This window comes from Pithys albifrons, chromosome Z (genome assembly GCF_047495875.1).
Source record: "Pithys albifrons albifrons isolate INPA30051 chromosome Z, PitAlb_v1, whole genome shotgun sequence".
Taxonomy (NCBI): Eukaryota; Metazoa; Chordata; class Aves; order Passeriformes; family Thamnophilidae; genus Pithys; species Pithys albifrons.
Window position 1 is genome coordinate 16449825 of NC_092497.1, and position 14161 is coordinate 16463985.

General features: G+C 35.8%; 1 protein-coding gene across 1 annotated transcript in view; it reads right to left on the bottom strand.

Moving 5' to 3' along the window:
• Positions 1–14161, bottom strand: part of HCN1 (hyperpolarization activated cyclic nucleotide gated potassium channel 1) — a 195480-nt gene that overhangs the window by 89625 nt on the left and 91694 nt on the right. The window contains exon 3 of the mRNA XM_071581368.1: positions 1293–1454. Coding sequence (XP_071437469.1) covers positions 1293–1454 — 162 coding nt within the window. The remainder of the gene's footprint in view (positions 1–1292; positions 1455–14161) is intronic.

Below are 14161 nucleotides of genomic sequence, written 5' to 3' on the forward strand. Positions count from 1 at the left end.
AAGTAGCTCTTACAGAGCACAGAGAGTCTAATAGTTCAGTGTTCTCTAAAAGTTAAATACTTCAATTAAGTGTAATCCATGGCTCCCTTTCACTTGCCATGATTATTTTCATCCAGATCTTTAAAAAGCTGGTAGAAAATGTACCCTTTGTAAATGTGAATGGAAGATGTTAGAAAGCAGAACTCAAAATGCAGCAGAATGGAAAGATGTGCCGATCAGCATCATGCTGACCTACTTTTATTGTAGCAATCGCATTTCTGAAGATATGTCAAGTTTTTGTTTGGGGTTTTTTTATAGAAAAGCAGCACATGAGGTGTCAGCAAACATGCTGCTTATCATTAAAGATGTTGCTTGATGACTGCAAATACTTGTCTGTATGACTGACAATCTTAGTCAAGGAGTTCCCATATTAATGTGCCATATCACCTTCCTAATGGAACAAACACTGTTATGGTTCTGCAACAGAAATACGTAGGACTGAGTAAGATGCCTGTCAACAGCAAAGATGCTGGTTTATGGATTCTCAGATTGTAAAAGCTGGAGAGACACATGTTTTCAGATGTCCAGTGACAGAGTTGCTCAGGCTACTTCTTTTTGCTGTAGGCCCATTTCAGCAATTTTTTCAGTGTATTACCTATAAAAATGTTGTCCTATACTGCTGTGTTATCTGACTTGATATAAAACTGTATTTTTCATAGCCATTGTCCTCTAAGCAGAACATCATTACTCTTCCTTATAAATAACGCACACAATCTGTCCTTGAACATTCTGTTCACACAGAGAAGAGTATCATACAACTAAATCTATTTATCTTATTTTACTTAGAAATTCTCATATTGACCTCTGAGTTGGGGAAAATGGATCATGAGATGACCCAGATGTTATTTACAAAACAAACTGAGGATAACATTAGATTAAACAAACACCAATGACATACCTTCAGAAGCATTCCAAAACTGCAGACTAAACTGAAGGCACTGGTGAACTGAGTGTTCCATATTTCTTTTGGGGATTATTTTTAGGAAATGAGAGTTAAGAAATTAAAATGACCTTAAAATGGAAAGAATTTTCAGGCTCATTTACTGACGATGAGTCAATAACATTTTATTGATGATGAGGACTGCAAAACAAACTTTAGTTCATTAGCAAGTGAGCCAACAAAATATAAATGTATCCTTGAAGAAATTTCAGGGCTGTGTATTACTAGGAATGTATTTTCACACTAAATTCTGAAGCTAACTGTTTAGAATAGTAATGTTTAGAAAGCACAATGAAAAATTAACAATACTTACAACCATACCGTTTAGGGACACCCAGCAATCTGGTGGGAAATCCTGGAGTAATGGTACTAAGAACTGTAAACAACCATCCCAGTGGCATAGCAGAAGCATCATTCCAATGAGATTAAATATTCTCACCACTGCACTGGCCAGATCATACGTCATGTGGAAAATCTGCGGGCAAAAATTACAGGTGAAATACATGTTGCAAATCAGAAATGCAAATAATTTAATTCTTATCAGGTATGTTAAAGAAATATCATCCTGAACTTCTAAAAAAAGCTGAGGTTTCTCAGCAAGGACCATTAATTTAAACACATTAATTTCAGCAGAGAACTACAATGACACACCTGCCTCTTGGCTGCAAGCCAGTGTTATGTAAGGTGCTGAAAAAGGCATATATTGGATAGAAGTCACCAGCTAAATGTTTTTTTAAAGACTATAACTCCTTTCAACTGAAGCAAGGCTCACAAAATTTAGTAAAGCTAGTGATATTACTACTTGTCTATGAACTTGGTATTTAAATGCTCACAAAGTTGTGGGAGACTCAATGATCCCTTCAGAATATTCACTTTTGCATTTATTACAATCTTAAAAGCACAAAAATCTGAATGAAGAAACAATGTAAGTAGTGTTACATTTTTTGGCTTGTATTTCTATACTATTATACCATTTTTGCACATACCAGTTCACTAAGGAAAAATGACACAAAGGCAGTTAATCACTCTTAATCATTAGCAGTTTTCCTAAAATACTGATAATCCTGTGGCTACTACATCTATAGTAGCTAAGTTTGTATTAAATTAATACAGCAATTTGAATTTCAGTATATTCCTCCATTCTTAAGAAAAAGATTGTTTGCATGTGAAAAGTGTCTTAGAGCAAATCACAGATATAATTCTCAAAAACAACACAGACATTTTCAGGTTTGTCATGGGCAATTTTTTTGGACAGAATTAGCATGAACATCAGCAGTCAGCTGCCAAGTAGTATGGAAAAATGCATTTAGCACTTTTCTGCTCTACTGGTTTCAATGTACTTCTAAACTATAAATACAGACATATTCTTTACTTATGACACAATTCAGTCTACTCAAGATAAATACATAACATTTTAATATGCATAATCATCATTATGCGAAGTTACATTTAGATGATAAAGAAAGTCCAGTTGGTATTTCACAGAATCTTAAGTGGAAAATACTATTTAATTGTAGGGATAGACATAGGCTTTAGGACTCATCAGAGGCTTTAGAAAACATCAGATCACTAGAGGTATTCAGGCATATCGGCACATGACACTTTGTATTTATACAGAAAACAATTCACACATGAAAGAGGGAATGTTTGTATCCTAATTTTTACATATCTGAACTCAAGCAGACATTAAGTACACATTTTAAATGAGTGCAAATACAAATATGGAGAGTGCTTTGTGATGTCTTTAACTTTTTTTTAATGGGAACTGGTCCTTGCTTGAAAATGACAGTGTATGTTTTGAGTCCCAAAATGCAAAACCTGCATCTTAGAAATATACCTCAGACCCTAACCCTGTGGACAAAAATTTTTTCAGTCTAGGGGATTTTAAGAGAATATATTCCAAATTCCAGTTTTACAGTCATTGGAAATAGATGCTTGTAACACAAGTCTTAACCAAATACCATCTAGCTGCTGTCAAAATTGAGAAGATGACATTGATATTTAGGAGATACTGTGAATGGAAAGAAACACAAAGTGTCACAATTATACATTTTTCCTTTTAAGCAATGCTTTTAGGTTACAGCTATTTCAATAGCTTCAGTTTTAGTAGTTGATATAAATCTAAATAATGGATGTGTGCACTGAAATACTTTTCAAGAATAGGAAAAAATGGCAAGGATTACTACTGTTAGGAGCTCTAGCACTCATTCAGGTTGCACTTTGTCTATATGGTTACAATACTACAACTGTGAAGCAGAGATAAGTCCTGATCACATTAAAATTTTCTGAAGTTTTCCTCCAAGCTCCCTATTAGACTTTACTGTAAGAGACCCAGCAGAAGACCCAGTTCTCAAAACTCCCAGGAGACCAAAACCCAGCACTCACATATATACAAGGCTTCTGCATCCTTATCCTGCCTCTGCAACTACAGGCTTAGGCATTATGCCATTAGGTTTGGGCTCTGCAAGGATTATTTTACCTTGTCACTGTTTTCTTCAAAGCTTTTTCAATAGCAGTGTGGCTCTGCAGAAATGGTCATATACTTCAAGAACACTAAAATGTTGAGAATTTTATGTGAAATCAAATCCATCAAAAGAAATGACTGTAATAGTCTGTATACAACACTGCAACCTTCCACCATTTCTGAAACCCTTAGCTCCAGAAATAGATCCTGTGAAGCTTAGTGGGCAGTGTTAAAAATGCATGAACATATCTGGGATTATTATCGAGATTGCATAACACGGAAACATTCTATCAGCTTTTCAAACATACCATACTTTTATCACTCATCTTTGCTTATATAGTCTGGTATTTGTGTAGTGTGTTCTAATAACACTGAATTAAAGAAAATAATTTCCAAAGAAAAATCTTCAGCAAATGTTGAAACATCCTTTAAAAATCTCTGCATGTTCTCTCTCCAGCAAACAACAGTAAATAATTTTTCTGATAAAAGGAACCTCTTATGGCAATGTGTGTTTGGTTCAAAAAAACCCACTGAAATACCCCAAGCTCACATTGTACAATGTAAACAATAATATTAGTTCACAGTGTTGCATTGATAGTTTTACATTTGAGGGGTGAGAGGGGTGCTGTTTTTTAATATTACTAGCCAAAATGCCTTGTGGACTGAAATAATTTATTTGCATGTTTAAAATTCTTCCATTCAGGGATTGATTGTGATACATTGAAACAAGAATACTAAGAGAAGTCACATTTTTATAGCATTTTTTGTAATCAGAAATTACAATTTCTGTATTAATGAGCTAAAACTCATTAAAACTCCTAGGAGATATGTGAAGTGTAGTTTGCTAAAGAGACACTGGAGGACAGGAAGCCAATGCCACTTGTTTGAGTAAATGCTGGCTTGCCCGTCAGCTGGTCCTCTAGTGGGATTGGAAGAAATATAAGACCACAAATTAATTTAACTTGATTTTGCAGTACAGATGTGTGAACAAATCTCTGTGTTTCAATGGATTTCTTGATAAGATACTATTCACAACAGAAATAATTCAAACACTTGTGTGTAACTAAAGTTAGGCCCCTAAACCCTTTACTCATGTAGGTAAATATAAGTAATATAAGTGCCTGGTTATCATTAAACACTTACCATCCAAAAATGCCATGCAATTAAGCAGGAATTACAGCTATAAAACACATTTGAAAATCTGACCACTTTATTTAGATTTCTAATTTCATACCTAAATGTTTAGCTTAAGCATAAAGGCTTGAAAATTTTGGAAAATGCATTTCCAAAAAATTATCGGTGACTTGAGATTACTGCATTTGAAAAAAAAATTAAAATTCTCATGAGATGCAACTCTTCCCATTCTTTTACTTTACATAATAGGAAAGATTTCATAGCTATTTTCCCTTTTCATTACTATTCACTTTCATTTCAATTACATGTGATACTTTTTATTATAATCATGTTTATTTGGGGGAGGTTAGCTATAGAACTTTTCATGTACTTCAAAATCTGTTTAATAAAAAATTTAGTTTGCAAACTCACCTATAAGAACTCATAATTTCTTTATATATTAATTCTATAGCCTTTTCTCAATAGCCTGGAAACCTTAAATTTTTGCCTGAAGAACTGACAATGCTTCTGACAATGGCTGAAATGGAACCTCAAATTAACAGTTTCCAAAATTTTGGTAACATATTGGTCACAGAGAATAAGAAATAGCTGAAGAAGTCAGAGCTCACATGTTTAATCTCAGTGTTCACTCACACTTTATTAATGACTCTTTTTATTCCCATGTAAGAAGCAGAATGCAGACTATTCCTTCCTCACATTTAAAATTAAGTGTATACCTCAAATTGGTCCTGCTAACTCTGATTTCTGAGCCTGAGATAGAAAAATGATTCCAGTCTTACCAGCCTGCTTGCTTAAAAGTATTTGAGGGCTGTCATATTAAGTTAATAGTGCACATACAGTTAACTAGGTGAACACAAAATCTGTTGAACTGCTGTCGTGGAATGCACAAGTTACCTCTTCTGCTTTCTGTTAAGAGGCATGTAATATTTGTTCAGTTATGATTTTTGTTTCAGTTTATAATCATACAATCATACAACCATTATGGCTGGAAAAGACCTCCAATATCAAGTCCAACCTTTGACTGAACACCACCACGTCAACCAGATCATGGCACTAAATGCCCCATCCAGTCATTTCTTGAACACCTCCAGAGATGGCAATTTCACTGCCTTTAATTTTTAGCTTCATTTTATATAACAATTTATACATAACTTACCAGAATTTATTTCTAATTAAACAAAAAAAAATTACTTTGGACTTCTTGGAAAAATTTATCCAAATCTCACACCATTAAGTTATTTCAGACACCTTTTCCACCCCTCAGAAGTACTAGAGGTGCTCAGAATCAAAAAATTATCTTGAGTTTAGTCTTCAGATTAAGATTTACATCATGCCTTGGGCAGTATGAAATTGCACTCCTACTAAGTGAGCTATGTGTGGAGTCTGGAATATTAAATAGCCACAGTTGGGAGAAAGAAAGAGCTGCACATGTGCAGCTGTAGAAAGCATGCTGAAAGCTGTACCCAGAGCAACAATGCAACTTCAGGCTACACTGCAGGGCAGAATAACAGTTATATAAAATAAACAGTTATAAAAAAATAACAGTTATAAAACCAGTATGTAAATGACAAGGGATTTTTTGTTTCAGTCTCTGGGTCAGCCCAAAATTATTAGGTTTATCCCTTGGAGCACCAATTAAACAGAGATTATAAACCATCGGTTCTGAATTTTCATATCTGACCTGAATGTTTACTTTTAAGATAGTGGTTGCAACAAAGCCCCTCTGGGAATAACATAAAAGAGGGAGGACAAGGCCTCTTTTTGAGCATCCATCTCTTAATCCCCCTTTAAACAATGAAAGACAACCATGGCTTTTTTATTTATTCATCTCATATTCAAGTAATGGAATTCAAAAGATATTTTTCATATGTATCATTTGGGATACCGTACGTCTGATTCAACTCCTACCAAAGCTATTTCTTTGAGAATTGCAAGTTACTAGAGTCTACACTAGGAACACACCTGCACAAGTGGATATAAATGCACATTGATCGAAATCTCTGGCTATGCCTCAGGGTAACACTTTACACACAACTGACTCCTGATATGTGTGCTTAATTTTATTATAAATACTTCATCATTGCTAATTCAGTAGCAGGGAAAAGTATATAGTTTTATCTAGTCCAATTCTATCTGTGACCTTAATCTGATGACAAACACAAAGAACTGCTTCTACTTTAGTTGGCCCTGAAGGGAAAACACCAGTGACTTAATAAACAGAGCAAAGTATTTTTAATCAAATATATTCAGAAAAAAAAGAGTTGAGAATGGCCTGTTTTATGTGACCTTTAAAATTGGTTACTTTCTAGATGGAGTCAATCTGACACTTGGTTTTATAATAGAACTCCCATTTATTCCAATTCAAGACAGGTACAAATAGAAACCAGCCTCTGCAGAGCAAACAGAACAGCAAAACAAAATAGAAATGTGACAGGTAAGATCTGAAAGCATTAATAAAAATACTTTGCTGAAGAAAGATTTAGGCAAGACTTAGAAAGGTCACATATTTATGACCAGCAAAATTTATTTACCAAATATCAGATCATCCTGAGTGCAATCACACAGCACCTTCAGAATGGACAAGGGGTTAGACCCAGCCAGCATGGGTTCAGAAGGGGCAGGTCCTGTGTGACCAACCTGATCTCTTTTTACGATCAGGTGACCCACCTGGTGGATGAGGGGAAGGCTGTGGATGTGGTCTATCTGGACTTCAGCAAGGCCTTTGACACTGTCTCCCATAATATACTCCTGGAAAAGCTGGTAGCCCATGGCTTGGACAAGTGTACCCTCTCCTGGATTAGGAGCTGGCTGGAGGGTCGGGCCCAGAGAGTGCTGGTGAATGGAGCTGCATCCAGCTGGCGGCCAGTCACCAGTGGTGTTTCCCAGGGGTCTGTGTTGGGTCCAGTCCTGTTTAACATCTTTATTGATGATTAGATGAGAGGATTGAGTCCACCATCAGCAAATTTGCTGATGACACCAAGCTGGGAGGGAGTGTCGACCTGCTGGAAGGCAGGAGGGCTCTGCAGAGGGATCTGGATAGACTTGAGAGATGGGCTGATTCCAGTGGGAGGAAGTTCAATAAGGCCAAGTGCCGGGTCCTGCAATTTGGCCACAACAACTCCATGCAGCGCTCCAGGCTGGGCACAGAGTGGCTGAAGAGCAACCAGGCAGAAAGGGACCTGGGGGTACTACTTGACAGGAAGCTCAACATGAGCCAACAGTGTGCCCAGGTGGCCAAGAAGGCCAATGGCATCCTGTCCTGTATCAAAAATAGCATGGCCAGCAGGACCAGGGCAGTGATCCTTCCCCTGTACTCTGCGTTGGTGAGGCCACACCTTGAGTACTGTGTTCAGTTCTGGGCCCCTCAGTTCAGGAAGGATATTGAGGTGCTGGAGCGAGTCCAGAGAAGAGCAACAAGGCTGGTGAAGGGACTGAAGCAGAAGCCCTATGGGGAGAGGCTGAGGGAGCTGGGGTTGTTTAGCCTGGAGAAGAGGAGGTTCAGAGGTGACCTCATCACTGTCTAGAACTACCTGAAGGGAAGTTCTAGCCAGGTGGGGGCTGGTCTCTTCTCCCAGGCACTCAGCAATAGGACAAGGGAGCACGAGCTTAAGCTCTGCCAGGGGAAATTTAAGTTGGATATCAGAAAAAAATTGTTTCCAGAGAGAGTAATCAGGCATTGGAATGGGCTGCCCAGAGAGGTGGTGGATTCACCATCCCTGGAGATTTTTAAACTCAGATTGGACATGGCGCTGAGTGCCATGATCTAGTAAATGTACTGGAGTTGGACCAAGGGATGGACTTGATGATCTGAGAGGTATTTTCCAACCCAATCAATTCTATGATTCTATGATCAATTCTGCAATACTTATTTTCTGCTTTGAGTTGACCATACTAAATACTACCTCTCACACGGTGGACATGACTTCACTGTCAAAATGTGTGGTTTTGTTATCCTGTTGTGGTAAATGTGTGTGACCTGTCTTGACATCTAAATAGAGAGGAGTAATCATTTTAGTCATACAATGAAAAAATCAAGAAAAGAAAGCTAAAATTCAGGGTCCTGAAATAAAATATACAGTGGTAATTTTCTACAGGTTAGGTCCATTCCTATTTCTGCATTGCTTTGAGAACCAGCATCACCTGAACTTCAGGTCATACTTCTTGATGGGCCAAATATATCCATGACAGCATCACTGGACTCAATCTGGAGACTTTTGAGGGCAGAGCTGAGTTAGAAGGGACATTTATAATCTTTTGTATTTATTTACATCTTACCAAGAAGGCAGCTTGAAGATACAGCCAGTCTCTAAATGGCCCAAAATATTATTTATTATTTTTCTTACTAGCGGAGTGAGAGGACCAGTTTCTCATATTGTGTAGACATACTTTTGGCAGCAATACAGTAAGTCCAAGGTAGGGATTTCCCACAGTGCTTGAAAAGTCAGCTGAACAAGCAATGTGGAACCTAAATAAAAATATCACTGCCCATAACTTTTCAAATATAAGGGCATAAAGTCAGATACCTGGCTGCATTTTTAGAAATTAGTACCAGATTCTGAAGCCTATATTTCCCATCTTTAACATATTTACACAACCAGTTCTCATACTCAATGAATTTGAAATAAACTATAAATAACAGACACACAGTTATAAAGAAATCTACCATAAAATATGTCAAAAATGTTGAGACAATGCAGAGAAAACCTTAGGAAATAAGTCTTTAAAAAAAGGGCATGTCTGATAAAATTATTCTACAACATTTTTGATGATTCAAGTCTGTCAAACATTGAACCTGTCTTTATTTCCCCTTTTAAAGCATAATTTTGGATATAATTACACGCTCCCTCAGCACACTAAGTCTTTTCCTCAGAGACAGGTATTTAAAAGAGAGGAAGAAGGCAGTGCTCTGACTATACCTGCCATTGAAATGAGTGGAACATGATCTGGCCTCCCAGAGTTCTGGATCCAACAGCGTAATTTAATCAAAATGAATAAACACAAAGCATCTACAATGCTTTCTATGCATTTACAAATACATAAATATTAATAGCATATTCAACATATTTTTACAGTCATCATGATACAAACGGGACACATGTAACCAGCTTCTTTCAATCTCAGTATTTTTCTAAACTTTTTTTTAGTTTGTTTTTCAGATAGTAATATCTTTTAACTTCCCAATTCTGTAAACACAAAATGAAATCAGATACTATCGGATAGTAGGTGAAGTATCAAAAGATTGGATGTGCACAGACACTTGAAAGTTTTCATATTTACAAAAATTGTATCTGAAACTATTTGTTCTGTAAAACAAGTTTTTTCACTAGATCTGTATTTCATAACAAGCTGCAAGTATTTCAACTATTTTCTTTTGTCTCAGCCAGAACCAGGTTTGGGAAGCAAATTAAATTGTGCAACAAAAAAAAGAAAAGAAAGTTTTCTCTTACATCATCCTAACTCCCCAAAAGTATTGGTTTGAGATTTAAGTGCATGGTTCTTTAATATTATTAAATCACAATTCTTTTTACATGATGCCTACTCCCGAAGTCACGTGGCTGCGTATCTGAGTTTCAAACCAATTGTCCTACTTATAAGATAGCAGTGTAACAATCTCATTGCAAACAACAGAAAGAGTGAAGAATATTTCTCCTGGGGAAGGTAAGTTGGTTTCTTACTGAAGCTGTTGTGGTCAGTCTTCCAAATATGGAAATAATGGTCAAATTATTCAAAATTGAAGTAATTTCGTTAAATTTCCTGTGGAATAAAAGTTCTGAGATGAAACTGGTTCTGAATGCTTTCTTTTAATAACATGCAATACCTTAGTTTAGAAAGCCCATAAAAATTCTGCTTTATGAGGAACAATTATTTTAATGTTTACAAATTTGTGTTGTTAAGATTAAATATAAGCTATGAATAAAATAAGCAAAATGCCACACCGTGTTAGAATCTAAACTTTGCTTTATATAGTAAACTAAATGAAGATTTCATAGGCCAATACTTATAAAAAATCCCTAAAATTTTCATTACAATTCAAGGTAGCTGATTAGTGCACAATACTGGGTTAAAGTCAGAACTGTTCACCACCTGAATCCTTAAAGCTCAAAATACATAAAATCTATTTGTTCCTATGAAAATCTTGGTAATAGCAAAAATGATTAAGCCACTCATATATCATAATAACACATTAAAAACACATAAAAACAAATAAACCCACGTAAAATCCAAGAAATTACATCTAAATGTATGTATGTAAAAATATTCTTGCTCTTACAAATCAGTGACTTGAGGTCTAAGTCAATGTTTCACAATATTGACAAATTATTTTTAAAATTATATGGCTAATTAAATTACATTATAGAAAACTGTTTCCTGGGAAGTGCAAATGAAATCTACAGTGAAAATCTTACTTCCAGTTAAAATCACATAGAGGATGTCTTTTAGAGTCTTAAAAGTTTAATAAAAAATCCCAAACTTCATGGCTATGCAGGTACAAAGAACACACCAGAATCATACTCTTAATAATTTGCCTCAAAAATTGACAGCAGAAATGGAGAATTCTGTTGCTTGATAAAAGCAACATGTGATCAAAATATTACTATTTTAAAGAAATTACTTTGGAGATTTGTATAAAATAGCCTTTCTTCAAAAATACTATGTTTATTTGGTTTAGTACACAAAGCTACCCTGACAAGAAATTTCATATGCTGAATTATTCTGTGTTCAACATTTGATAAAGATGTGGTTATCATTATTAGAAACAGTGAGTGTATTCTTCCAGAAACATAATTTGCTTCCAGTTCTGAATACTCAAAAGTCTCCACAGATCACTAAGGATAGTCTGTGAGATTATGAAAAAGTGAGAGAGAACAAAAAAATAAAAGACAAAAAAGGCATACAAGTAATATCAGAAAAGAGGAACTACAGTAAGAAGAAACAAATGTTCTTTTATGCTTCTATTTGGGTTCTTTGATTTTTGTCTATTTTTAAAATATTTAAATTAATGCCTGCGTGTGACAGCTAAAATTTTTCAGGATTCAATACAGTATCAAGTTAGATTTCATGTTTTTATACTATTAGTTATAACAATGAAGAGCTGCTGAGGGAACATTGTGTGAGGACTGTTTTCCCATTACTTTTTAGAAAATAAATTAGTATTAACTAATTAATAATATTTTAACATGGTTATTTTACTGTGCTGAGGTATTTTGAAAAAGAAAACAGTGCATAGCAAGCTTAATGTGTAAAACCACGGTACCCCTCAAAATATTTACTATTACACAGTCTCTCAAAGAAAAGTTTATATTTAGTAAATTGTTATTTTTAACTAGTACCTCTTTAAATGCAATGCCTAATAGTAGTTCTTCCCATTAATAATGGAACAAGACAGATCCACCAGGTAGCAGTTTCCAAAAGCCAACTCTGGTCCCCTACCAGCCTCTCTTGGTGACATTGGAGTCACATTACGGAAACCTATGGTCTGTCTTCAGAGATTTAACCTGAGCATTTAATCATTGCATTCAGATTTCATGTGACTACTGACTATTGAGTGATCTGTTGTTGAACAATATACAAACAAACAACTTTTGCACAATTACTGCTACTTCAATGCATGCTTTCAATTGGCCATTTCTATTGTAGTAGACAATATACCTCCTTATTTCTCACAGGGAAACCTCTGTATTCTCATCTATTTTGATTCAGTGCTATCAACATTTCTGCTAGCTAGGTGTTATTGCCAGATCTTCTTCAGAGCAATATTTAAGTAAATTCTACATTTGGTAAAAGGAACAATCTTGTGTGCACTCATCCCTTGCAATCTTGCACTGATCTCCTGCCAGGAATTGTCTGCAGCTGATTCCAGTAGTGGGTCCAAATGGATCGCAAAAAATCAACTGCATGTTGCTCCACAGAATTGCATGCTCCATTTCGTGTTCTGCAAACCTACAGATATAGAAACCAGCAGATAGCTGTTTGGGGAAAATATCCACATTTCAGAGGGCTCAAGAATGTAAATTGGTTTCTTACTTTTTATTATTTACAAAACAAAAGTGACAGAATTTTGTGTGTTCTCAAAAGCACTTCATGCAGCCTGACTTCCATCTGACTCCTCTCTGGCTCCCATCTTCAGACCCAACAAGCACATCAGCAATTAAAACACCCTTACTCACATCATGATAGTCAGTGCAGGGTGATGCTTGTATTACCTCTTCCTTGACATCACAGGCTATGGTTTCAAATACTGTGCTGGAATACTGCAATACTGTCCACAGCACAAAGCAAAACCACTTCTTTCACTCTTTCCTATTAACCGACTGCATTCTTTTGTTGCCTCCTGAGTGGGTTTAGTATGTAAGCCCACACACAGTCTTTTTTCCAGTGTCCTGTTTCTACTTGCCCTGCTGACACCAAAGCTGACACTACAATTCAGATGGAATCAAACCAGCTATTGAGCAACAACATAACTCATGTACTACACTGAAATGATAGGCAGCCAATGAAGAGGACATGTGGTGACGCAAAACTTCAGGCTTAGAACTTCAAGTAGACATGCTTTTCTTTGAATGCTCCCATGTAGCCGCTTGAACACAAGGAAAATTTTTGGACATTTTCTTTGGGATATTTCATAGTTTTATCTGCCATTACCTTTACATTGCTGTTACAAAATATTTCTGGTTGCTGTTTGAGTGCATTACTCTACAATACAGGCTGCAAGCAACTGCTTTCCTTCTGCATCAGGCTGTTTCTGTCTAGTCCTTATTTTTTACAGCTCTAACCTTCTAACATTTTTCTTTTTCTGGTTTCTATATATTGCTCACATTTAAAAGAAAGATTGCTAAAGAAGTATCACGTAATTATTTTTAGAAAGGAGTATCCTTGTTTTCTCCTTGTCAATTACAAGCAATTCTAAATTAGTGTTAGGTCTTTGGTTCACTCTATATTTTTAAAGGCAGACTCTTGCGTTACTAAACATCTGGAGGAAAAGTATTTGAATCCAGTAAGTAGATGAGAATTTTCCCCTGGTTTCTGTACTTTCTCTTATTCTTGTTCCCCAGAGCATGCCTGCAGTACCTTTTCAGTTCACCCATTTCACATGATCTACTTTTTCTATACCCTACTCCTGTGCCATATCCTCTTTTGTTTTTCTTTTTTTTTCTTTCCATACACTCCAATGGAGAACATTACTATTACATCAAAAAATACCTTATTTAGAGTGACTGTACCCAATGGCTATCATGAAAAGGCCAATATTTCAACTACCATATTGTACCAATATTGCCAACAATAAGCCAATATAATTGTGATTTAGGTGACCCTATAAAACCTGTGATTCATTTGAAAATATGCTTTGGGTTGTTCACATTCATATGCCTATCAAACTTCCCTCAGAAACTGGAGGCTAAAAATAGCTATTAAAAATAAGAAAACAGAAATAAGTCTGTAATGTTTGCAAAATCACATAACTCTAGGAACTGGAGCACAGAAAGAAAATCATTACTGTAAGGCCTACAAGAAAAATGGAAGAGTTTGCAAGTTTTCAAAGATATTTCAATCATCTTACTTTTACTAATTTAATCCTCAATTAC